Source organism: Microtus oregoni, unplaced genomic scaffold (assembly GCF_018167655.1).
Source record: "Microtus oregoni isolate MIOR12 unplaced genomic scaffold, Mior012 000041F_ref0000270, whole genome shotgun sequence".
In the NCBI taxonomy this organism is placed as follows: domain Eukaryota; kingdom Metazoa; phylum Chordata; class Mammalia; order Rodentia; family Cricetidae; genus Microtus; species Microtus oregoni.
The window spans coordinates 18,144,791-18,172,119 of NW_024543208.1; the positions used below are offsets into that span (position 1 = coordinate 18,144,791).

At 45.9% G+C, this 27,329-nt stretch overlaps 1 protein-coding gene across 5 annotated transcripts in view; it reads right to left on the reverse strand.

The window, feature by feature from the left end:
• Window positions 1-27,329, reverse strand: part of Acsl1 (acyl-CoA synthetase long chain family member 1) — a 68,223-nt gene that overhangs the window by 8,536 nt on the left and 32,358 nt on the right. For all 5 annotated transcript variants that reach the window (XM_041632446.1, XM_041632448.1, XM_041632447.1 and 2 more), the window contains exons 3-15: window positions 23,548-23,662; window positions 19,862-19,926; window positions 16,092-16,193; window positions 15,188-15,287; window positions 14,812-14,990; window positions 10,223-10,255; window positions 10,024-10,075; window positions 9,478-9,551; window positions 6,810-6,887; window positions 4,189-4,323; window positions 2,752-2,886; window positions 1,838-1,933; window positions 986-1,058 (exon numbers count right to left, since the gene is read on the reverse strand). In XM_041632446.1, coding sequence (XP_041488380.1) covers window positions 986-1,058; window positions 1,838-1,933; window positions 2,752-2,886; window positions 4,189-4,323; window positions 6,810-6,887; window positions 9,478-9,551; window positions 10,024-10,075; window positions 10,223-10,255; window positions 14,812-14,990; window positions 15,188-15,287; window positions 16,092-16,193; window positions 19,862-19,926; window positions 23,548-23,662 — 1,237 coding nt within the window. The remainder of the gene's footprint in view (window positions 1-985; window positions 1,059-1,837; window positions 1,934-2,751; window positions 2,887-4,188; window positions 4,324-6,809; window positions 6,888-9,477; window positions 9,552-10,023; window positions 10,076-10,222; window positions 10,256-14,811; window positions 14,991-15,187; window positions 15,288-16,091; window positions 16,194-19,861; window positions 19,927-23,547; window positions 23,663-27,329) is intronic.

Below are 27,329 nucleotides of genomic sequence, written 5' to 3' on the forward strand. Positions count from 1 at the left end.
GGAACAAGCCACAGACAGCAAGCCAGCAGTATTCCTCTATGGCCTCTGCTTTGGTTCCTGCCTTGTCTCCTGCCCTTCATGGAGTAGTAAGATGAAATGAACCCTTTCCTTCTCAAGCTGCTTTTGATCCTAAAGATTGTCATGGCAACAGAAAGAAAACTAGGAAGGGCATCTTTTCCCAAAACAAAAATAAGATATTACAGATACATTTTAAGAGTCTCACAGCTAATACTGCCTAAGGTTTAACAATCTAATATAGAAATTGTTGTTCTAAATTCTCTGACTGTCAAGGAATACAGTGTTAAAAACTAAAGGTATAAAGACACTTTCAGAATGTCAGCATTGATGCCTGTAGAATTACATTATGAGACAGTGCCAGTCGCTGGGGTCTATGTTGCTAGATGGTTACTAGATTTATAATGCACCAAAGAAGCCAGGGGAACTCGTTCATTGCCGTACAGAAGACCCTACATTCTCCACATAATATTCTCTCTGTGTACATGCTATTTAAACAACATCTATAACTTAGCTCTCCATGGTGTCCCTGGGATAACATTTACACAGTGTCCACCATACACCCTCCCTACAGGGCCATATCCATTGCAGAGGCTCTTTGGGTATTCTCCTCCCTGTTTGCTTTGAGACAGAGAGTCTGTATGCATGTCTATCGGCACTTCCAACGACCGGCCCAGCACACAGTGTAACTGTAATACCTACTTAAGGGTTGAAACTACCAGCAAATGAGGAGACCCTGCTCGATCACTGGCAAGTCTGTGGACGAGGAATTTCCTCTCAGATGCCCCTGCTAGGATGCACCACAGCCTAGACACACATTTTCTATCCAGGAGACCTAATTCCTTGAGACATATTATGCATTGCAGTGCAAGGAGGCCAATGAGCCAATCAACAATGACCTCATCTCCAAGCACCCCAACCTCGAACTCCAATGAGGAGACTCTGAAGAAGGCTCTCCTGCCAACCGTACCTGCCGTCCAGTCCCCAGGCATGCTCAGGGAACAACCAGCGGTGCACTCAGTCTGTCCGTAGCCTTCATAGAACTTGGTCAGCGAGAAGAAAGACATTGTTAGTGAGAGACAGCTGTGTCTTTGTAACTAACTCCCGTGGAATCCGGGCCTCTGAAACCTTCCAACTTTCAGTTTCGTAAGTTGACCCAGGAGCATTAAATGCACACAAACATCTTCACCCCCATGTCAAACACTGGCTGTAGTCCACATGGCCTTCCTACTCAACCTCCCGCAGACAGGATGGGTCAGTACCCTGTAGTACTTCTGCTCTGCTAAGTCATGCTAACACATGTCCTGACTGTCAGCACGAGCCCTGGACTCTTCTATAATAGCTTCTCAGCATGGTGGGTGGGTAGGTTTATCAATGATGACCCATCCCATCCCTGCAGCCATACTCTAGAGGCATGGCTCACACCTTACCCTAGATAAGGGCTATTATTCTTCTAGGAAATCTGGCATTAACCTAATTCCAAACAAAACCAAGGCCTACAAATGAGGAGCGGGGAGGCCTGGAAGACTGAACACGTGAGGACAAGGAGGAGTGAGCTCAAGTGATCGAATGTACAGCATGGTGAGTGAGCTCAGGGGCAACTGCACGGAAAACGGAGTAAGAGACAATGGCCGTCAGAACGTTGGAGCTGTTTCTAAGTGTTTCTGCGCACAATGTCTGTGAAGTGCCACGGTAACTGAGCCTCTGCTCAACGCACTCGCGCATCATGCCGCACAGTGACTGCAGACATAAATTCTCGTCAAGAACAAGGGCCCACAGCACGACACAGCCCAGGGTGCTTGGGTGGTGTGATGAAGCTCACCTGACAGCCGAGAGCTGCCCTCAGAAACGTCAGCACCGTGGTGGACACCGGAGCTGCTCCTGTGATCATCAGCCGGACTTTCCCACCCAGGCTTGACTTGCGAGACAGAGAGAAGCCAGGGTTACCTATGCAGAAGTCGGAGCTCCTCTGCCAGACACCTGCTTGGGACCCCGTGTCCCAGCTGACCAGCTGTCCTGCAGCTGCATGGATAGGACTCTAGCTTGGGACAGAGCTCTAAGTGTCCACAGCAGGACCCAGGGCTGAACCCACTCCTCCCAAAGCTGCCCGCATCCCCTGGCAGACTTGGCACTAAGCCAGCGCTCTGCTGCTAGATGTCTCAGGGATCAGATGATGACAACTACCATATTTCTGGCATTTGAGACAGCTCCTGAGATTATATTCTTATTCTCAGGCTTAAATCTTCACCTCAGGAGTGGGATATTTGTTCCAGAGAAACTAAAGGAAGACTAAAACACCCAGAATCCTTCCATCTAGAACAGCTGTAGCACTGTTCAAATATAGACAGAGAACAGGTTCCACCTAATAGTCCTGTCTCTAACTTTCAGACAGATGACAGAAAGAGTGGACATGTGTTCTTTCTTGGCTTCCTATCTAGCCCAATCCAAACACACTCGTGTGTGTGTGTGTGTGTGTGTGTGTGTGTGTGATTGATCTCTCAAGGCTTTGATGAGCATGCTAGCAAGCATTCCACCACTGAGCTGTGTCTCTACCCCTCTTTTTACCTTGAACTTTGCAAGAAGGTTTCACTAAGTTGCCCAGGCTAGCCCTGAATTTGCTATCTTCCCACCTAAGCCTCCTGAGTAGCTGAAGTTCAGACCTGCCCCATTCACTGCTCCCCCCCCCCCATGCTCACTTTATGTGAGACATCCATGAGGTGAGAGCCTATATGCTACCTGTATCTTGTGAAAGATGAGTTTATCCCACAGGCTGTTGTTTCTGATGATGCCGCTGCGAAGCTCGGCTTCTTTCCTTTTGGAGGCGAAGTCCAAGAGCCATCGCTTCATTGTGGTGTTTGCTTGTCCAAAGATCTAGTGAGGCAAGAGGGAAGGTTTGCACAGCTTCCAAGATTGCCACAACCAAAAGGGCAGACAGCAGTGTGCTGGAGACCGCATGCAGGAGCCGTGGAGCCGCTGGAAGGCAGACATGGCTTCGGATAACTACTGATCAGCTCCTCTGGCTGTGAAGTATAAATCTGCCCCATTGCCCAACTCTACAAGAAATGAAGACATGTCCACAGACAGCTACACACAAGCGTTATGTTTACAGCAGGGTTTCTTGTAGTAGTCAAAAGCTGAAGCCACTCAAACACCTGTCATTAAGGAATGGCTAAATAAACTGTGTCTGACCATACAGCGGAATAGTAACTGGCTATAAAACACTAAAAACACTGAAATGTACACTTTGAAGGTGTGGTATTGGTTGCTCAGGAATCTAGCAGGTAGAGGGTGGGTGGTAATGAAGGGTTCTTTTCCGGGTGTTGAAACTGAATTTAGTGTGGTTAGGAAACTCTGGACGCACTCAAAGGTTTGGAAGGCGTCGATGCTCCCCACTGTAGCACCCACAGGGACATCCTCAAAGATCGCTGAACGTCCCACCTTCACTGCTGGGATTGAAATGGGGCCTCACGCATGCACTTCACTGTGAGTTCTACCCCCAGGCCCCAGACTGCACAACTCAAGAGGACAAATTGTATACTATGCGAATTATATCTCAATGCACCGTTTCAAAGGGTTTTTGGAAAGAATGGATTTTAAAACTAACATCGTTTTCTAGAGAGGGCAAGAAAAGGAAAAGGGAAAAGTACTCATAGCGCCCACTAGAAACTCAGATTAAGACTGGCCATGCCGTATGCTGATCTTGCCCGGCTGAACAGTCTATGCTAAGACAGGAAATGCCACGTCTTCTCAATTGGCACCATGGCCTGGACACTTCTCTCGGAGAGTTGAAGGGACGCTTCATGCATGCAAGGGTCAGTGGAACAATTAATAAAACCATCTTGTAGTTATGTGTGTGAATCACTCAGCACCTTCACAAAACAGGGAGAAGGTACGATCCTCTGTTTCACAGATGCGGAGTGAAGCTCAAAGAGCTTGTGGAAACAAACCAAGGTGCAGCTTAGGGCTCAGCATCTGCAGAGCGTGCTGTGTGTTCCCTTAACAGATCTGTGTGGGAACAGAGTTCCACTTCTGCAGAGGTGTGGACTGAAGCTCTGGGAGAGTAAAGGGACTGCTGATGGCTGTAGAGGGGTACATGGCTGAACCCTAGTCAGACTGGCGCCAGGCCTCACAGTCCCACCTTCTGTCCCCCATGCTTCGTTGTCTGGGACTCACTCTGTCAAACATCCGGTTCAGCAGCCTTGGGACCACAGGGAAGATAGTGGGCTGAAGCACCTGGAGGTCCTCCATCAGAAGCCTTATATCTCCTTGGAAAAATCCTATCTTAGCTCCGTGACACAGCATCACACACTGTGAGTGAAAACAGACAAGCGTCAGCATGACAAGGAGGGCTCCCTGTGCTCAGACTCACAGCATTAGTCTTTCAAACCAGCTTCCAGAAACCGTAGAACTCCCTAAATATGGTGGTTTCTTTAAAAATGTGTCAGCATTTACTTCCCATCATACAAACATGGAAACTGAGTATTTTCACCGTCCCAGTGACACAGGAGTTAGTATGAAACTGGGGTTGCGGGGGGGCTCTTCCTACTGGTAATGAGACAGGTTATCTGGGGCTAACAAGCTACATCTGTTGGATGGGTTATGTTATTTTATATTCCTCAGATATTTTTAACCTTCCAGGAACTTGAAAGCTTATTTATTCTCAAAATAAAAACCTCCAGACCAGACTTATTAAAATCTCATTTCCTTTTTTGAATCTAAGTAAAATTTTCTGAAAAGACACTGAATTAGCTTGGGTCAGGATTCCAAGTGGCTGGCCACAAGATTATCCCACATGATGCTTTATCTCCTGCAAACTGTACTGGCCGCCCAGACAGACCAGACAAGTCATCTATCTGTCTATCTTAGGTTTAGAGTAAAAAATATTCGCTGAGTGCTGGCAGCACCTGTTGTGGTGGTCTGTGCATTCTGCGAGCCCAGCACTGGGGAGGGCGGAGATCTCTGGGACCTGGGATCACTCACTAGGCTAGGCCAGCTGGCCAGAGAGCGCCAGAGCTTTTTCACGTGGGTGCTAGGAACCACCTCACATCTTCATGCTTGCAGGACAACCATTTTACTTTGGTCAGCTCTCAAATGAGGTGCACAGTTATGTGCGCACAGGGAACCCAGGCAAAGGTCAGTTAGACACCATCCTTTCCCCCAAGGCATATCGGATGCCAGTGAAAACTCAGCCAGTTTGTGCATGAGTGAGAAGCACAAAGAAGGGAGGCATCTTCCACAACAGGAGCCTCCGAGACACCAGATTCAAGGGATTAAAACATTTCCTTTGGAGAAGGGAACTAATATGGAGACCCACAGCTGGCAATGTGCGGAATATGGGGGACCCCAGAACATTTAGTCCTAAAAGGGGTGTCTCCATTAAGCCCTCCCCTCAGCTCCGGGAACTCCATGGAAGAGGAGATGGAAAAACTGTAAGAGCCAATGGGGACAGAAGACGCCTGGGAAACCAGGCCTTCTAGACACATGACTGACGTACACACAAACTCACAGAGACTGTGGCAGTCTGCCCAGGGCCTGCACTAGTCTAGGCCAGGTGGAGTTCCATCATTGATGGGAATGGGGCAAAAGCTCCCATCCATAACCCAGCGGCCATCTCCAATTGAACCCCACTCCAAAGGAAAAATGAGGTTTCCCTGTGGAGCTTCACTGGATATACAAATCACACAAAACGGAGGCCGCTCGCCAAGAAGTAGATGACCACCACCAACAAAACCAAAGGGATTTTTTAGAGATGTTTTGTCTCAGAATGCTTTGGGATCTTTTCTTTTCTTTTTTCTTTTGTTTTGGTTTTTCGAGACAGGGTTTCTCTGTAGCTTTGGAGCCTGTCCTGGAACTCCCTTTGTAGACCAGGCTGGCCTCGAACTCACAGAGATTGGCCTGCCTCTGCCTCCCGAGTGCTGGGATTACAGGCGTGCACCACCATTGCCCGGCGGGGATCTTTTTTTTTAACTTTGTCTTTTGCTTATCTATTATGTGTTTGTGTTTATGGGTTTTGTCTGCCTTGTGTATGTGTGCCTGTGTATGTGTTTCTGGCACTTTTTTTCTCTGTGTGTATCTGTTTGCTTTGTTTATGTTTATTTGCCTTTATTTATTTGTTTGTTTGTTTATTATGTACACAATATTCTGTCTGTGTGTATGCCTTCACGCCAGAAGAGGGTACCAGACTATGTGGTTGCTGGGAATTGAACTCAGGACCTTTAGAAGAGCAGGCAATGCTCTTAACCATTGAGCCATCTCTCCAGCCCTTGCCTTTTTTTTTTTTTTTAAATCTGGCCTGTTGGTTTTCTAAAGAGAGAGAGAAAGAAGACATAGAGTGGATGGGTGGGGAGGTAGGGAGGATCTGGGAGGAGATGAGGAAGGGGAAATAGTTCATACAGATCAGAATATAGTGTATGGAAAAAATTATTTTCAATTAAAAGAAAAAAAACCCTTCCTTTAATAATAGTTCATCTGCAACCGTGTCCTATGGGCATTCTTTAAATGTTCAAACTCTCCAACTTTAAACTGCAGGATTAAAGTTCAAATACCCAGGTTGGACCTAGAATAAAAATTCGTATTCTTTCTAACCACCGCCATCGCGAACGGGATGGAGTGAAGAACCGCGAGTCCAGACGGCACGGCGCACCACACTTACCTGCAGCTGCTGCTCATACATGTGTGCTAGTGGTAAAAACGAAATCTGTGTGTCACTGGCATTCAAGGTCAGTATGCTCTGCAAGACACAACAACTTAGCGGGGCACACACGGACAAACAGGGAGACACAACAGATGCCTACCTCTACAACGTTCTCAAACATATGGGCGAGAGGCAAGAAAGAGATCAGAGTATCATCCGGGGAAGTAGTGAATGCACTCTGAAAGCAAGGACACCAGCGAGAAGAGAAGAGTTAAGACTTCCAAGATATCCCCATTTTCCTCCAGAGCAGGGCACCTGGCCCCTCAACACTCAGCACGACTGATTTCTACTCATGTCTTTATTTTTTTCCTCACCAAAGAATCAAAGGTAACTTTAAAAAAAAAAAACAGTATTATTGGGGATGGCGCTAGAGCCTTGCACAAGCTAGGCCAATGCTCTAACATAGGGCTCTATCCGTGTCTCAAGGCAACACCAGGCAGAGTGGACGTCATCCCTCACAACTAAGCATATCCACTCCAGCACTGTTCTCCCCTTCGTGAAGAAAACCTTGCCCAAACTAGAGTGTTGAGGGACTGTGTGCTCTGCTCCTTTCAGCTTTCAGTTACAACACCCCTCTACCAGGAAGTTCCCACTGCCCCTCGAGCAACGTTAGGATCCACTGTGTGACAAGACAGCACTGTTATACTGCAAAGGGAAAGCGGGAAAGGTTTCCCACGTCCTCTTATTTCCAGAGTAAATGGTTCTACTGGATGCGTTGGGTCAATATTTTTACCTTAAAGCCTCCCTTCAGCTCAGGAAAATACTCAACAGTGGTTAATGCAACCTCAAATCTGACTTGAGGAGATTTGTTCTCCTATAAAATCCTGACCAAGATGAGCCAGAGGCAGATTAAGTGTGGACGCCTAGTGTTCCTCAGGGTGGGCCTTCTGAGGGATGGGCACAGCGAGGGTTTGCACATAAGGGCATGTTATTAGCACCAAGAAAGCTTGCCAACACAGCTGCAGTCATGACAATCAGAAACGAGGTAAGTGTGTGTTGTGCATGCGCATGAGTGTGTGCATGTACGTGTACACAGGCACGCATACGTGTGTGCATGCGTATGCAATCTGCACTACTTTCTAGGCCGTATACTCTTATCCTGGTCTTAGCAACAATGTAACCCTAAGTGGGGTCACTGCCTATGGGATGGGTAGGTTATAATTTAGGTTTGATCTAATAAAGTTAGAAATGCATCTCAATTAGTATTTTGTACTGTCAATTGTTACATAATGAGAGATCAGACTCAGTAATATCCATATATGTGTGTGTTTATATGAATGTATGTGTGTGTGTGTGTGTGTGAGAGAGAGAGAGAGAAAGAGAGAGAGAGAGAGAGAGAGAGAGAGAGAGAGATGTGGATTGAACCCAAGGCCTCAAGGATAGAAAGCTTGATTTCTACTGCTGAGATACATTTCCAGCACTCATACTTTTCAATTTTCTGGTATACCACAAAAAAAAAATTCACACCAGTGTCACAGTTAGAAGTTCTGGAAGTTGAGCTTCTTCTTCATGGTGTAACTATTTTCAGTGAAGCTCTGACATCACTGCAAGCACACTTGAACTGATCTCTGCAGGCCTCCCGGGAAATTCACATTTCATTTTGGTGGTGCATTAAGTGCTGAGCTTTGTTTATATAGCATACCCCACAAAAAGGTGGGAGGGTGAGAATAAAAAAAGTGACAGGGTAATAAAATTAAGTCTGGAAGCAGCCTCAAAAATCAGCCCTCAACAGCCACCAAAGAAAGATCCACTCCCCTAAACCATGAGGTACAGACACCCTTCTGCCACAAGAAGTAGGGGTACAGGATGCTCCCAGGAGTCTGCAGCAGCACACTGTTAAATGGGAAGAGAACGCCTTTGCAAAGATAAACATGCATCCTATCTCCCCTAAACCATGAGGTACAGACACCCTTCTGCCACAAGAAGTAGGGGTACAGGATGCTCCCAGGAGTCTGCAGCAGCACACTGTTAAATGGGAAGAGAACGCCTTTGCAAAGATAAACATGCATCCTATCTTTGGAGTTATGGACTGAATTCTGCTCCCCTAAGCCCTGGGCATGGGGAACAGGGCCCTGGTGTGATCGGATCGGGAGTAGGCTCTGACCCAACAGCCTGGCGTCTCCTCAGAAAGAGACACTGGAACACCCAGAAAGAGGCAGCCATCTGCGAGCCAGGGAGAAAAGCCCTCACCAGGAACCAAACTTGCTGGCAGCTGGACCTGGATTTCAGTTTAGGAGGGAAATAAACGCCTGTTGTTCATGCCGCATGGGCTGCAGTGCTTTGTTAATGGCAACCCGGGAGGACTACAACCTGCGAGCAGAAACCTGAAGAGGACAGGGCACCGACTGGAGTTTAAGACTTTAATCTTTCGCATACAGCGGGAGTCACACTGACCACAGGACAGAAGGAGGATTTAAAACCTTCAGCTGCCTTTAACACTCACTGGTAACTTAAACTAGGGTCCTTACGCTGGAGTAAGGACGTTGAAAGGTCTCTTTCCTTTGTCTTTTCCTAAAAGTACTTAACAGAGTGACAGCCAAACAGTCCCCACACGAAAGCCACCATGAGTTCCATATGGTGATCCATTCTAATGTCACGGGAAGGCCTATAGGATTAGCTCCATAGCAAACCATCTGAGAAGAGGGGACTTTGGGTCTTATGTGCAGTGTGGACCTATTGGGGTGAGGGGAGGCTTCAGTACTTTCTCTCCTGGGGCCTAAACACAATCACTCAATGTGAAGAACCATGAAGACACTCTAGAGAATTACCTGTGTTGATTTCACAAAAGCTGAACAGTCACTAATGATGTTTCCGTGAGTGATCATTGCTCCTTTGGGGTTGCCTGCAGAGTACACAGGGAGCAGAAGAAGGTTAGATACTCCAGCGAGAGCAGCAGAAACCCTCTCCCATTAGGGGCTCGGACAGCTCTGCTGTATACCCGCTGGGCAGTCAAGCACAGAGTAATAGTAAATTTCTGATCAACCTACGATCCCTTGAAGGAAATTTACTATCAGGAAATTGCCTTAAACATTCTTCACTAAGGTCTTTATGTGAGTCAACAGGGCATGAGAAACTAGGAATTTCATTCTAGGTAGACAGCATTTGAGTTCATGTTCAGTCAGTGCTGAATTAACCACACGGCACGCTCAGATTCTGAGACTGCCTCCCAGAGAAACAAGATGGCCTCGCTCGGTCCGCGTCTGTCTCTTGCTTTCTTGCACCCATCAACAACTAATTAATACATTACCCAAAAGGGAGGCAGAGAGCACAGACTTCCAGATACTGCTGTGAAGTAAGCACATCTCAAAATATACCTGTAGTTCCACTTGTGAAACAAATTACTGCAAGATCTTCTGGTACTGGAGGCTGAGGAAAATTTTAAAAGAGACGGGATACATCAGAATAGAATATACCAAGCCATAAGGTATCACCCCACATTTCCAACAGTCTCCAATATGAATAGGCATTGCAAGGAGCGAAAGGCTGTAACCCAGAGGAACCCACGACGCTTACCTTGGGCTTCTTTCTGTTCACTCTTCCAAGGTCCTTAATTAGGGGAGAGAGAAAGAGAAAACCTCAGTATTAAGATTTTCTAACTATTCAGAGCAAAGTCAGGGCTATGGAGATGGCCCAGTGGTTAGGAGCACTGGCTGTTCTTCCAGAGGACCTAGATTGGATTTCCAGCACCCACATGGAAAAAAACCATCTGTAATTCCAGTTCCAGGGGATCTGATGCCCTTTTCTAGACTCAGATGGTGCACACACATGCTTCACAGACATACATGCTGGCAAAACACCCATACACATAAAAAAGAAAAAGAGTGAAGTCCCACAGGTTACTGCCTTTCCTATAGATGTCACTCTCAGCCAGCTAATCGAATGAACGAGAGCAATGTTAACGAGCAAAAGCCACAGCAGCTATTGTTCTAGAAAGCCAGTTTCTAGTTATCTGTCATGAAACTACATCCTCTGCTCTGGATTTCAGCCTCTCTTCCCTTTCCTAGGATGGCGTTTAGCAAAGCTTTGCTCCTGACCTTAAGCACCCTCTCTCCTGACTATGAGGTTCCACCTCAATAACCTCTGCACAGGTAGAGACACTGTGGCGGATTTACATGCTAGTCGTGCTAGGGAGGCTCAGGTTCCCATGCTCCACACACAGGGAAGGAGGATTTGTGTACTCTGCACTCAAACAGGCTGCAGGGAGGATGGGAGGCCACTTCGGGCATGGGCATTAAGGGGATCTAAGCTCTTGTCTCTAGTCCCTAGATACAGTTGTTCCCAGCATAGACTTCTGCTAATGGGTATGTGCTTCCGTTTAGTGCATTAAAAGTAGCCTTTGTATCCAGTCACTGAGAAAAAAACCCTTATATTCTTTTCCGAGGAAAAGTAAGCAACTTGAGAATGCACGTGGAGTGTGCTGACATCTACCACAACATGGAAATTGGACAGGCATGCTCAGGGCTCACTGAGCTCCACCTAGCACACTTCTAATCAATTGAAATTACACACATCACAACCAAAGATTAAAAATAAGAACAATGATGTCTAATTAGAAGTCAGCTAGGGTTGGGCACTGCAGCACATACCTATAATCTGAGGCAAGAGGACAGCTTGGCCCAGGAGTTCCAGACAAGCCAGCAGCTTAACACAAAACAAGACGACGACAACAAAAGCCACTCCACGCCACAGTCAACAAGGAGCTAAGGCAAATACTTCTGCAAATGATTTTCCAAATAAGCTTTATTGTCTTTGTTGGTTTCTACTCATCAATGAAAACTTTTCTCCATTTTGCTGCTGCTGCTGTTGTTGTTGAGGTAGGAGCTTACTCATGTAGGGCAGGCTGACCTCGAAATAGCTAGGGAGCTGAAGATGACTTTGAAATGATCCTTCTACTTCCTCTTCCCAAGTGCTGGAACTACAAGCATGCACCACCATGCCCAGCTCATCTGTTCAAAGTTCCTAAAGGACTTCTAGAACCTTCAGCTGATGTGGAGTGAGATAAAGCCATAGTCACAAGCAATTTGCTTTTAAATTAGGAAAGCCAACATGACCTCTACTGGTACATTATTTGGGGTGATAGCTTCGGAGACTTAGGTCTGCTTTGCTATTTCTTAGAAAAAAATTCAAACAATTACTTTTAAAAGTGGTCATTTTAGGTTAAAAATGAATAAAACTGAGTTCTAGTGAGTGACAAGCATATTGGAATACTTATGAGTAATGAAATTTGTTACCTAATAAAAAATATAGATGGGTTGGTGAATACTGGGTAAAGTAATGCTGAAGCAGATGTGTTAAACCTGTAACCATAGACTATTTAATAGGAAGAAGGGGATATGGTTGTATTACTCAACAGTGTGTACGCCTGAAATGTTCATATTAAAATACATAAGACGCAAACATTCCAAAATGCCTATATCCTACCTTGATTCTGCAAATAGATGCATTAATGTAAGTATATATTAATGAAAATGACCTCACAACCAACCATAACGCAAACTTTAAATTCTTTTCTTCTCAGTTTTGTTTACAAAAATGTCTAAAATGCATAAAATTACATTAAGCAGGTCAGAGTGTGTGAAACAAGATTTTAATATAAACTCCATATTACAATTGCCATTCATTCATCAAAGTCATGTTTTAATTTTAAAATTATCTCTCCATCGTGCTGTGGTTACAAAAAGACAAGGGAAAGAACAACAGTGAGTGTGCCTTTTGGAGGAGGGGACAGAAAGGCAGGTGGAAACGGATGTTTCAATAGGAGACTACAAATTACGAAAACATGCCAGTAGAAAATGTCGGTTAAAAGCTAGATAAACTCTAATTTGCTGGGCGGTGGTGGCGCACGCCTTTAATCCCAGCAGTCGGGAGGCAGAGGCAGGCGGATCTCTGTGAGTTCGAGGCCAGCCTGGTCTACAAGAGCTAGTTCCAGGACAGGAACCAAAAGCTACGGAGAAACCCTGTCTCGAAAAATCAAAAAAAAAAAAAGCTAGATAAACTCTAATTTAAAAAATGAAGCCGAGGCGAAAATGCATATGAAGTCGTTCAGTACACTGCGTGTGAATATGTAAATGTGCACACAGTGGTATGTTGGTGTTGGAATAGTGAGTTTCTCTCTGACTACTGGTTCCTTGGGAAAGGTCCCACGGACCCTGCTCTATAACCTCTAATTCTCTGTAGAAGGAGGAGGAGGAGTAGACATTAAAAATCAAAACCTATTTATAACAGTTTCTCAAAAAGATTTGTATCCTCAGCAACAGTGCAGCTTCCTCTTGGATGCACGTGGACAAGGGGCCTCCTGCTAGCTTCCTTGCTTCCTAACCTAAGACAGAGCAGTGTTGGGGTCAGATCCTATGCACCCCACTGATACTCCTAGAATGTTTACCATTAACGTTGAGCTTATGCTGAAAATAAACCATATTGAAAATAACAACAAAAAGAAACATAAATGAGCTGGGCCAGTTGGTTTCATGTCAACGGGACACAAACTAAAGTCATCGGAGAGGAGGGAGCCTCAATTAAGAAATGCCTCCAGAAGACCAGGCTGCAGGCAAGCCTGTAGGCATTTCCTTAATCAGTGATTGATGGAGGAAGGCCCAACCCATTGTGGGTGGTGCCATCTCTGGGCCAGTTGGTGTTGGATTCTATAAGAAAACAGACTGAGCAAGCCATGGAGGGCAAATAAGTACACAGCACTCCTCTATGGCCTTGGTATCAGCTGCCATCTCCAGGTTCCTGCCCTGACTTCATTCAGTGATGAGCAGTGATGTGGAAATATAAACCTTTCCTCCCCAGCTTGTTTTTGGTCATGGTGTTTCATCACAGTAATAATAAACCTGATTAGGACAGAAACCAAGCAAAAATCTGTGTTAAAAAAGCTGGAGGAAGGGAATGAGGAGGGAGGGCGAGAGGGTCTGTTAGTAAAGGCACTGGCTGTCAAGACTGGTTTCCTGAGGGTAATCCCCCACAAGGTGGAGAGAATCAGCTCCAGCAAGCTGTCCTCTGGTCTCCATGCCTGTGTCATCACACACACACACACACACACACACACACACACACACACACACACAGAGAGAGAGAGACAGACAGACAGACAGACAGACAAATGATGAGACAATCTGTATCTGGCTTGGTTTCAGAGACCAATCAGTAAAAGCCAGTCAAGACCAAAAAGAGTATACAAGATACAAGCTAGAAACTTCCACCCGTGTGCGGTTGAAGTTCCAGTGCCAGTGTTTACTGGCATGGCTCACTGGTGCTAAGGATAAATGTGAGTACCACAGCTCCTTTTGTGATATATTAACACTGGGCACTGGGCATGTTACTGTGCTGGTCAGTTTTGTCAACTTGTCACAAGCCAGGACCATCTGGGAGGACGGGACTTCTGGAGAAGATGCCCCCACCAGATTGTCTATAGACAAGTCTGTGGTGACATTCTCTTGATTAATGATTGATATGAGAGGGCCCAGCTCACTGCAGATGGTACCATCCCTGGGCAGGTCGTATAAACAAACCAACTGAGCAAGCCATGGGGAACAAGCTAGTTGGCAGTTTCTACAAGGTTCTCTTGCCCTGATGTAAGCCAAATAAAACCTTTCCTCCCCAAGTTGCTTACTCCTTCCCCCCCCCTCCCCAAGACAGGGTTTCTCTGTGTAACAGCCCTGGCTGTTCTGGAACTCACTTTGTAGACCAGGCTGGCCTCGAACTCACAGAGACCCACCTGCCTCTGCCTCCCAAGTGCTGAGATTAAAGGTGTGCACCACCACTGCTCGGCCTTGGCTACGGTTTTTAACACAGCAACAGAAACTTAACTGGGACAAGCGATGAGTGCCTTTGCTTATGACCCAGCATTGGAGAGCCTAAGGCAAGAAAACGGCTATAAGCTCATGGCTAATCTGGGCTCCATAGTGAGCTGAGACCAGTCTCAGCTATGGGGTGAGACCATCTTAAAAACCAAGCCAAGCAGAACAGACAAGAAACTCTGGGCGTGCAACCCAAATCTTTGTTTAGTGGGAGGATGGGGATTTTGTATCTTTACCATGGCTGACCAGCACTGGGTACCACATCCAACCCTTCAGAGAAGTGGGCCATGTGGAAGGACTCACCTCCAGCGCCTTCAGGCTGATGATCTCCACCCCACACTTTTCGCCTCGTTCCACTAGGTCACTGCCGTAGGAGTCCATGATGACAATGATTTTAAGGCAAGCAATTAGCTTATTTTCTACACTTTCTAACAAGAGTTTGGCCTTTTCTGGATTGTCAGCAAAAATCACAGAGAGCTCAGCTGTAAATGAAGAGGAGATAAGAAATGAGCCCCAGGACGTCAAGAGCTTGATGATAATATACGACACATGGATACTAAGATACTGGGGTGATACAGATTTGACTGTAACATCCCCCTCCAAGCTGGTCTTAGAATGTAAAGTCACCAGAGCGAAACCCATAACCAAGACAATGGTCACCCCAAGATCAAGGACATACCTATGTTCACTATGTAGTTGATGGCTTCGGTTCCAAGGGTATCGTAGAGTGGAACAACCACCATCGAGTAAGTAAAGCATCCCTGTTCGATGATCACCCACTAAACACAGTCACGGAAAGAAAACACAGTGTCTTACCAGAATCATTGCAAAGGGCAGTGTTTCAAAAGTCAAATCAGAAGCATCTACGGCAGCAAAGTTAACATCTGTCTGTCTGTCTACCACTGTGCATCGGGAACCAAGAGGGTTCAAAACAAACACTCGCTCCTCCTTTTTAGCTTCTCTATTCTTGCAATCTTCTTAAGTTTTTAAGTTAGCCTACAAAATCTGCCCCTTCTTAACCACTGAGCCACTGCTCCAGCCCCTCAAGTCACTTTTCTGAAGTACTAAGTGTGAGCCTCGTAGCCAAAGAGCAGCAGTATGTCACCACCAAAGCCAGCTCAGAGTGGGTATTTCATGGTATTTTAAGTTTGGAAATTTGACCAGAAGAAAAGTTAAGCCCTTTCAGGAAGAAAAGCTTGCTACTAACAAAAATATATCCACAATTTCTACTCTAATTTATTAATAATTTATTAATGCCTTTTATCCAGTCACAGAGGTACTCGAAGGGAAGGGACTTCTGATTTGACATTTTTTTCCCTAAGGATTTTGTTTGATGACCTGAATTAATAAAAACGTAAACATACAAACAAATTATGGGGAGGGGGCAAATGATTTTCTTTTTCTCTTGAAAGCTTAAGAAATTCTCAGTTTAGGTTTTTAAACCTATAACGTTCTAAGGAAAACCCAGAAAGCCCTATTCCCAGCAGAAAACAGACAACAAAATCTAGTCCCCAGCAGCTACAGGCGTGAAAATCACGGAGAACCGTGGGAGCCCTGTATGGCAAAGGAATCGTGGTTACTACCTCAGGTCTATTTTGAGAAAAGATGCCGATGAACTGCTCTGGGGAGGCCTTGAACCCCTTCTGGATCAGTGCGGAGCCTATACACTCAGCCAGTTCTTCAACCTGCAGGAAGAGGAGGCAGACATTAGCAAAGAGGGGCGTTCTCACGGCAAGGCCCTTAGGGGCTCACCAGGTGACATGAGTGCGTAGGCTGCAAGCAGAGCTATTCAGAGAAGGGGAGCTAGCCCTTTTTAAAAACTGCACAACACAAGGTTTTATTCACCCACACAGCATTAATGAACCTGGGTACAGGACTCGTGCAAAGCAAATTATTCTGTTTGCAGGTCCCAGATGACTACAAATCAGGGCTTTCTATGTGTGTACGTTTCTATTTTAGTGTTACAAAATGAGCGTACAGAGACAGTTTCCTTTTCTTTGGGGGGGAGGCTGTTGCTGGTTTGTACTGCTGAGGGGAACCTAGGGGCATGTACACACTAGGCAAGCATTCTAAAATGACCTTGTCCCCAGTACTTGACTTCTCCAGCTAGTTCAGGCTAGCCTTAAGTTCAGAGTCCTATCTCTCCAGCTGGGGGGGGGGGGGAATCACAGGTATGTATCAAGAAGCCTGGCTAGACTTTCCTTCATTTATAACTTTGAAAAGTGACCAAACCCCTCAAAACCTGTCATTAGAAACAGCTTTTACAAAAGAAAAAAAAAAGACTAAGCTTTTATTTGTTTGCTTTGTTTTTCAAGACAGGGTTTCTCAATGTAGCCCCAACTGTCCTGGAACTCACTCTGTAGAAACAGGCTGGCCTCGAACTTAGAGAGATCTACCTGCCTCTGCCTCCCGTGTGCTGGAATTAAAAGCACTGCTGGCTAAGGCTAAAGTTTTCATCTACAATCCCATTCTTGAGAACTTCATTTTGGTAAATAATACAATCTTAGGAGGAGATTTTTAAAGGCATTATATGCAAAGATACACATTTCAAAATTGCCTAAAGTTGAATAAAGCGCGCGCGGGGGGGGGGGGGGTTATAAACCTGCTGGGTGGTGAAGCAAATGAGAATATTTCCCAGGAAATGACAGCTAGGGTAGCTGACGAATATTACAAGGATGAGAAAGAGACCACGCCTAGGGCAGTGTTGGCAGTGTTGATGAGCAGTGAAGGCAGAGGAGAGCCAACACCGTGAGAACAAGTAAAGCCAGCCATGAAAAGCAGGAGACACATCCATGGCTACCCTCTCACCACTCCTACTCTACAGGCATTTTTAATAATTTTAACCTTAAAACATTAGGCCGGGTGGTGGTGATAATCCCAGCACTTGGGAGGTAGAGGCAGGCAGATCTCTACAAGTTTGAGGCCAGCCTGGTCTATAGAGCGAGTTCTAAGACAGCCAGGGCTACTCAGAGAAACCCTGTCTCGAAACACCAAAAAAAAAAAAAAAACCACCTTAAAAAGTGGAGTTCTTTATCCTCGAGAGTATTCTGAAGGCATAGCAGGCATATAGGAAAAACAGCCATACCAGCCTTGTTAGGAATCCCGTCAGTTCTGGTACACAACACTTTGCCAGGCCTAAGGGACACAGAGTGATGCTGGCCAGGTGACAGCTGGATGGCACAGTGTCTTCTATTCTCGGCCAGTTCACAAGTCTACGTTGATTGTCAGGGACTGAAATCAGAGAAATGCCTGCAATTGCTTGCAGGGCTCCATGGGACAATACGCATACAAATATGTTTCTACAAAGATGGTCCATTTTGCTCTTTAAAAAAAAAATCTCAAAAAGATTCTTACTTTCCTAAAAGTCAGGCTTGTTAGATGAGTAAAAAGTAAAATGAGATAACTATCTCTACAAAGCCAAAGCTGGCTTCAGTGCCATCCAGCTCTGTGCCTTTGCCAAGCCTCCGGCAACACCTTCAGAAACTCCGGGGACTTTCAGTGAGTCCTGAACACCAGTTGGCAACAGACGCCTTTCTTCTCCTAGCCAACAATGACAGAAATAACGCAGAGAGCCCTAGGGTAATCTCTGGGGCCTGAGGGCCGCCGCTCAGTGCCCTGTGCCCTGTGCCCAACACATGGTCTTGTTATAGGGACTCTGGAAGCAACTTTCTTAGTGTTTTGAGGTGGTCTCACTCTGCAGCCCAGAGCTGGACTCGGCCTCAGTATGTATCCAAGCTGGCCAGGAACTCATAATGATCCTCCTGTCCCAACTTTACCAGTGCTGGGAGCACAGATATGAGTCAGCACTGATTAATGAAAAAAAAAAAAACTGGATAGAAACTGGTTTAGGCTTTGGTAAAGTCAAACAGAAAGTGGGAAATCCCTCTGGTCACGTGAGCTCCCAGCTCTGTCCAGACAAGGTATTAAAAGCTGATCTCTCTTGTCTCTCTTGAGAGACAAATACTACCTAAGCAAAGCATTGCGCATTCTCGTCCACCTTCTGAAGACAGAAGAGAATAAATCCAGGGCTTCAAGCCAAGAAGCTCTGACAGGTACTCCTCCCAGGCTGGGGTTTGTGGCTCCAGAGGACAACCCCCTCCATGTCCACACCCTCAGACAAGCCAACTACTAAAAACAAAGAGGGAGAAAGTCAGTTTGTGTTCCTGAGCGCCAGAGGATTACCTGGCTCCAGAACAAGCAGCAGTGGAGCCCAGGGACAGAAAGCCATTTCCTGGACAGCTGTGTAGGAAAAAGGAAGACAGCTAAACTGTGCTCGCAGCTGTGCCTGCCCATCCAGAGGCCAGACCGGAAAAGCAACAACAGCTTGATTCTGTATAGCCATAACGAGAATAAAAAAATAATGGGTGTCGTCTTCCTACTCCGCAACCCACTACTTACAAACTGATTGAGACACTTACAGCTGCAGGTGGGTAAAGATAAGTCTGAGCATAGCCAGATCCTAGCTTACGATTTATGCAGAGAGGGGTCTTCTCTGAACACCTGGGCTCATCCCCATGCCTGCCAAGGGGTTAAATGTCACACCCTAGAGAGTTGGCCAAGGACAGTTCTGAGGATCGATGAACAGATGCCAACTTGCCCACAGCACACCTGACTTTGGTCTTGCTTTCGCCACTCACACTATATGAACATGGGCAAGTTGCACCTTTTCACGGGGCATGTTTTCCTCATCTATAAAATAGGGGGACACTCCAAATTGGGGTTTCTAAGTTTCCTAACACTCCTCAGGCAAAGACGAGTCATCCTACGCCAGGGATAGGGGTAGAGGTAGCATTTGCTTCTGGAGATTTCTAAAATTATCTGAAAAGTTATACTTCCCAATAAATCCATATAGGTTGCCAATCAAGTGCTTCCATCTATCAGTTAGAGTTTCCTGGGATTTTCTATGCTCTGTTTTTCCATAGATGCTCAGTGGAATTTCTGAGGTGCAGCATGTTTCCTGCCCCAGCAATCTTTCACTAGTGTGCTGAACCAATCTACAGAGCCATTCGTACCGCTGGAGTCTGAAATGGACCCCACAGGTTCATGTGTTGGCCCCTAGCTTGGGGCAGGACTCTGGGAAGAGGCAGAACCTTTTGGACATGGGGCCTAGCTGGCGGATGTAGGGTCACATGGACTGGTCATGGGTTTAGGCTAGCCCTGCTTCAGACTGGGCTTGGCTTTCAGAGTTGCTGAGATGTTAACAAGCTGTATAACCCACCTGCACAGCCAGGCACCACGCCTCCCTCACAAGAACTGAGTAACCCCACGCCCGAGCTCAAATCCATCTCTTTTCCATTTGGTTGCTTACGTTGATTACAGACGTGAGGAGAGCTATCAGAGTGATGGAACTCACCTGCTTGTAGGAAATCCATTCATAGGGCTGGTTTGGCTTTCTAGAACCTAAGCAAGGGCCATTGTCTACAAAAAGAAAAAAACAAAGATGAAGCAAAAGATAGATGGCATTGACCTTTAATTATCCCTGCATTTTACTGGCTTTTCTCTTTATTCCTCAAAATATCAAGTAGACTCTAGTCTTCAAAGTAGAAGTGGTGAGTTCAGATTAGAAATGCCCCCCCGCCCAGTATGAAGTGATTTTTATGGTTTTATTTGCTCTGCTTCTTAAAAACAAGGGGGTTGGAGATAAACAGAGGAGAAAGGCAGATAATATGACTGACTCTTTTGTTGTTGGGTTTGGGTTTTTGGAATTGGTTCTGGCCGTCCTAGAACTCACTTTGTAGACCAGGCTGGCCTCGAGCTCGCTGAGCTCTACCTGCCTCTGCCTCCAGAGTGCTGGTGTTAGAGGTGTGCACCGCCACACGCTTACAATGACTTCCAAGACCATTTAGCCTGTGACTTCTTCCTTCAAGCCAGTGGCTGAGTGTAGCTACACACTACTGTGTTCAGAAGAGGCAGCCACTCTGGTGAAGCTTCAAGCCTTCCGACTCAGAATGAAACGCTTCCCCAAGAGCCGTGCGTTGGAGGCTCAGGTCCCTGCTGACTGGCTTTTGAGAAGTGATGGAGGCCTGAGGGTTCTGACCTAATGACTGGGTTAATCCCTCCATGTGCTTGTAACATGATGGAAGCACTGGGGATATCCCTGAGGGTAGCACACTGCCCTGGCTGCTTCCTGTGCCCTGCCCCAGCCCTGCTCCCATCTCCCACTCCAGGGGGAGGAAGGGAAGGAAAGTGAAGATACCACAATGTCTAGGTTAACTAGTCCCAGTCTGAATCTGTAAAGGTGTTCTGATCTGGTGTGGGGACATGGGAGGACTGGCAAGGAAGACAAAGAATGGTTTTGCCAGGGACTGTGACAAGCCTGGTCCTATCGCCTAGAGAAGCGTGGCACACCAATGGATTCAAGTGTCAGTTAGATGTCAAGAGAATGGGATGACGTGAGCTGGCTCGCTGGCCGTTCCCTAGTAACAGAGCTGACAAATATGGTCCTTCTAGACTTGCTTCAGTTTACAGCACTGTAACCAAGGTTCAGGGGACACGGGAGGGTCAGCAGCTCTGTTTCTCAGATGGGAGACCCCTCAGCTACAGGAACTGATGCCATTTTGTTCCTCAAGAGCAGCCAAAGGCCACAAGGAACCGATGGCTGTTTTTGTAAGCAGTGTTAGTAGATCACAGCCTTATCAACTCATCCACCTACATCTGAAGCTGCAGAGATTATATGGCCCCAAATGCCTAAAGCCTAAAGTACTTACTGTTTGGCTTTTTATGGGCACAGCACACTGATCCCAGCTCTAAAACTGTGGCTAAGCAGCAGCTTACCTGCAAACTTGAAAACCATCCATACCCAGGCCCTGCTGCCAAAATCTGATATAACTGGATGGCTTTAGTATATTTAAAAAGTGTCCCCAGAGGACACTAACACACAACTAGGTGCATCTTAAAAACATCAGTTTTAAGGGAGGGGGGCGAGAGAAATGGCTTAGCAGTTAAAAGCACTGGCTGCTCTTCCAGAGGACCCAGACTCAATTCTCAGCCCCCAAAGTTCATCTCTTAACTCCAGTTCCAGGAGGTCTGACGCCCCCTTCTGGTTTTTATGAGCACTTCATGTAAAGGGTGCACAGGCAAAACAGACAACATAAAAATAATTCAAAAAATTAAATTAAAATTAGGCTTAAAAAGCTCTAGGCTAGCTTCTCCTGCCATTGAACAAACTTCTGACCATCTACGCAAATGCTGGGCCTTGCTCCTCTATAGTATTTTAATCCTGAGAGATCTTAAGAACACTAATGTTTAGGATAAAATGTTTCTTGGAGGAAAAAGGAAACATTGACACAAAAAGCAGCTGCCTTTAATCAATGCATATTAAGAAAGCTTACATTTCCTTTTCCTGTGATTTATTGAGGATCACTCATTTTCCAAATAGACAAGAGACAACAGAACAAAAAGTTGTCTAAGAGTCAGAGGTTCAGTGTAAGTAAGCCCCATGCTTCTAGGTACACCACACGCTGTCTTTATAGAGGAAAGGCTGTACATAACTTACAACACATATATTTTCATGGAGCTTGATGCTGGCCTGCTCTACCTCAGGGAGATTTACTGTCATTGATAAACTCAGATCTTGATGCTAACTTCAAAAGGTTCATGCAGTCAATGATACACAAGGAAGTTTGCTTTCTCTTTACAATGGGCTAATGAGTCTTTTATAGGAATATTTGGCCGAACACAATGGGCTGAGTAGTCAGACTGCACCAGTGTCGAGCAATAAACAGCAGGTACTTCTCAAGTGCATACATGTCTTATGGGGCACAGAGGAGCAATCTCCCCCGATTCCTGGCTAAGACCACAATCTAGCTACCAGTGGCAAAAACCAGAAGCTGACGTATGGATCTTAAGATCCATTTCTATAATGAATCATGAAAAGAGCAAAAAATAATCCTTAAAAAGAGTGTTGCTTCATGGACAATATACTAATTGAGTACCTACTGTGGACAGGTCCTTCATGGGCAGTACACTAATTGAGTACCTACTGTGGACAGGTCCTTCATGGATAGTACACGAATTGAGTGCCTACTGTGAACAGGTCCTTCATGGACAACACACTAATTGAGTACCTACTGTGGACAGGTCCTTCATGGACAACACACTAATTGAGTACCTACTGTGGACAGGTCCTTCATGGACAACACACTAATTGAGTACCTACTGTGGACAGGTCCTTCATGGACAACACACTAATTGAGTACCTACTGTGGACAGGTCCTTCATGGACAACACACTAATTGAGTACCTACTGTGGACAGGTCCTGTGTCAGTGCCATGGGGAGAGCAAAACAGAAGGGCATGTTCTCAAGGAGCACAGGCTGGAGGGCAAAAGGCAGGGCATGCCAGGCAAGTAACTGTGTATGGTGAGGGGTTATCGCTGAAGTAAATGTGAGATGCTGAGAGGAAAAGGGGGAGATGCCCCACTGGGACAGGAGTGGAAATGACACACCAGGAAGATGTCTATAGAAACAGAGAAATGCAACAGGGTGTTAAAGGTACCCATATGTCAAGAACACAAGAGAGGGCGGGGAGAGCAGACTTAGGATCTAGAAAGGAAGTGCATGAAGACACATGGGGAGGGACCAGCCGGGCTGTCACCTGGGAGCTGATTCAAGGTGGAAAGCTAGACAGAGGCTGTAATGGAGGCAGGCATTTGGATAGCAGGGGTTCTCGACGGTGTTTCTGATGGGGTACAGCTTCCCTGGAAAGTTTGTAGTTCTCTCAAAATATGTATGTTAGTGGCCCAATACATTCAAAAAATGATGGACCAGGGCCAATTAAATATTTAAAAAAAAACCACAGGAAACATTGGAGCCAGTACATGTGATTCTCCATCAAATATAGGGGGTATTTGGTGATGGAGGACATCTGGAGGGTCCTACAAGCTTTGAGATTGGCTCTAACAAGTTACAGGAGACAGGACAGGGACAATGATGGGTATATGGAAGACTGGCAGATGTGCCTTTTTGCAAGGAAGGCTGCTCATTCCTCATGAGAAACAACAGCAAAGTGTCAGTCACGACAAAGCAGCTACGGGCTTACTTGACACCTGAAGGCCCCTCTGGAAGCCTTCGTACAATGTTCTGACATCATCGTAGATGTACACCAAGAGCTTGTCATTGTCGAGGAGCGCTGATCTTCGAGCACCATCAGTACCCTATTGGGAAGGACAGGGGCAAGCAGGATGTTAACAAGCAGCCCACACAGCATGTTGTCTTTATAGAGGTGCATGCTGCGGCCAAATGAAGCTAATCAACATGCCTATTTTTTTTTTCCCGAAGCTTGCTATTTATTTGCGGTACAAACACTTAAAATCTCCTGCCCTAGCGATTCTCAGGTAGATAATACACTATAATGAATGAAGGCCATGATACTATAGAAGAGGTTCTGTGAGTCTATTTTCCCTACTGTGCACCACTGATACATGCAATTACTATTCGTCGGTTAGATGTAAATACAAAAATACAAACTGCTGTGCAGTGAGTAGCAGCTGAAGGAAGAGGGGCAGAATTTGTCGATGTGCTAATGTAAGCCAGCTGTTCACTTGAAGAACCAAGGCGGCTTTGGAGAAGCGAGTCTAAGACAACATGGCCATGAAGGGAATCTTGAGGAAAGAAGATGGATTTAAAAAAAAAAAAAAGCTGCTCACAGATTTATAGGTATGTGCGCTGCCAGACATAGCTGAAGGGAGGGAGGGGACACCAGGACAATGCCGCCACCTTGCATACTCCGACTGTATCCACCAACAGAACAGAGGGTGATCCTGTCAGCTTGGGAGGAAACGACAGGTGGCTCAATTTTACTTCCACGAACCTCTCCATCTTTCCATGAGGATCCCCTACAGCTACTGCTCCCTCTCATCACCAACTGCAACACAGTCTGCGAGAACCTTCAGCTTCGCGAGCGGCACCTCAGCCACCAGCACTAAATGAGTGTGAGCAGACGCATGTCTTTCCAGGTGTTTGTGGGCAGCTTGGACAGGTGGGCACATCTGCTGCTGAACACCTTTATCTAAGCTGTCTCCACCTGCTGGGGCCTAAGTACAACCGCCATGTACAGAGAGTCCTGACGGTGAACAGAGTATCAGTTCCTAGCCCCCCGAAGGGGCAGGAGGAGCTACCGAATTCCCTAGGAGAGACTACGGGGGTCCAGAGAGCCACAGCAACCCCTCAGACATTCCCTCAACACTGGTAGGGAAGAGCTCAACTACTAAGTTAGTGCCTTCTACCTAGTTCACATTTTAAAGGGGAAGCCCCTCCCATTTACAACACCCAGGAAAGCCTTGAGGGAAATTAGAACACGATATGAAACATCCAGTACCACAAGAAAGGACTGTCCTAAAACTGAAGAGATCACTTCTGGCTTGAGGTTTGGTGAAAGAAAACAGGAAACCACCCCAGCAAGCCGGGTCAAAGAGCGGCCAGAGTTGAAGTACAGGCACCGTGGTTGTCCCATACTGTCCAGAGCTGCCCCACTGTCCTTACGACACGGAGCTCAGGATGGTGCCTCTCATGCCACTCACCTACTCATCATGACACGGAACTATCCGTGGCATTTCTCAATACAATGCCATCTCTTTAAAAGTGAAGATGATACCTGCATTCCACAGAGAAGCTCTCATGGCCCTAAGAGGAGCAGCTGAGACAGGCAAACAAGGAGCCTAAGACTTCTGCTATGGTTTGAATCTCAAATGGCCCCTGCAGCTTCATGTTTTGGATGCCTGTCCCCGGGCCAGTGGTGCTATTTTGGAAGGCTGCTGACCCTTAAAAGGCAGAGCCTATCTGGCAGAAGTAGGTCACCAGGTATAGGCCTTTGAAAGTGACAGAGAGCCTCCAGTTCTGCCGGAGCTCCCTGCATCCTGTCGCCATGGTGTGTCCAGCCCATGACACATAACCCAACTGCTATGAACTAAGCTGCTCCATCAGCCTTCTCTACCATGGGGGACTGACACCCTCTGAAACCATGAGACACGGTTCATGAGCTTCCTTCTGCCCCCCCCCCCCCATTCATGACACAAAACTCATACAGAAATGAACACCAGGAAAATGGTGCTATGGCTTTGACTGAATCCGACTCTTGGACTGCTGGAAGGATCTGCGGGAGCGATCTGTAAGACTCAGGAGACAAATTAAGAAAGCTTAATGAGAGACCACGGAGGGGAGGGAGTCTGGAAGATGAAAATGCCTCGGGACTACGGACGGTGAAGACTGCTCGTGGATTTTCAGAGGGACGAGGGCTCCACTGGGAATTAGACGAGAATTCATGTGTAGGGCGTTCTGGTAAAGAACGTGTCTATACTTTTCCCACATCCAGAAAAATAAATAAATAAATGAAGCTGAACTAAACAGTAACAGTACTAACTAACCAATTTGGAGGAGAAAAACGTCTAAAACTATATAACTTTAAGCTGTTGCATGGTTATTGCTAGCTGCTTTTTTAGTCAGCTTTACTGTGAGACTTGAGAACAAAATGATCTAAAGAAAGAGAGAGAAAAAAGGACAGAGTTTGGCCAGAACAGGATCCTATTTAAAGTTGTAAACAAGGTAATTGTTAAAGAGATTGACCACTAAAGAAAAGCCAGGTAATGTTTACCGGGACAATAGAAAAGGAGCCCTGTAGACTTTTCAAGAATTGGAGACTTTATCCACCAAAAATTCCTGGATCCTGGGTTTTGTATATCTCACTATCAAATGATATATACACACCATTTAAATATCTATCACCACCATTTACATAACACACACCATCATATATATATACATGACATGAAGGTATTTAGGGGAAGGCAGAGGGTATAAGAGAGAAGGTAGTTCAACTATATTTTATACTTGCTTGAGATCCTGTACCATGTACTGTGCAAACATACCAATACCGAAGAACTAAGTTAAAACAAACAAAAAATAAAATCTATGTCTAAACCCAAAAACTCATTTTGAAGACCTTCCTTTAAAAAAAAAATGTTCCTTGTGAAGCGGGGAAGGGGGATATCTCACAGGGCCCCACCCATACACTAAGAACTCAGGCAACTAAGGCATGCTAAGAGCAGAAGAAATAGTCCCCCAATGAGTCCCATAACTGATTACCCAATACCAAGTGGTCAGCCCCCAAATCATATACATATAATTAACACTAAATGGTTTGAGCAGGTTATATTATGTTTAGAGGTGTGTGTGTGTGCATGTGTGTGTGTGTGTGTGTGTAACAATAACAACTAAAAAAGGGGGGTCACAGCCATAATTTTGAGATGGGGAATACACAGGGGGTTGGAGGGAAGAAAGGGAAGGAAATGATATAATTGTATTTTAATTTTAATTAAAATATAATTATACAAAGGTAACGTATTTTTAAAGCTATGTTGGTAAGTAACATCACTTTGTGGATAAACAAATTCCCTTGTGAATAAAGGCAATTAAAATGATAGAGGATGCTAGGGAAAAAATGAATACTAGCCACTAACTGTGAGAACAATAAAACAGCTTTCCTAGGGTGCTTGACTTGCACAGAGCTGCATAAGAAAGTGTTTTCCCAGGCTCTCCAGAACTCAGAGGCAACTGTGGCCAGGTGCGAGAGGGGCACAGACGGGGAAAAGGGAACTCAGAGGCGACTGTGACCACAATGCTTGAGGGCACAGGTACCGCTCAGGCTGAGAGCGGCAATGTGTGTTGTCCTCGTGGTACTAGCTGTGTGGGCGTGCTAGAAGTATGGAAGCATAGCCGCTTCCACCAAGAGTTTTCAGAAACTCTTGTGAACCAGGCAATGTATATAAGCACCAGATTTGCTGCGGGGGATCCCTGAGAGGTCAGGAGATGAAGCTATGAAGTGAA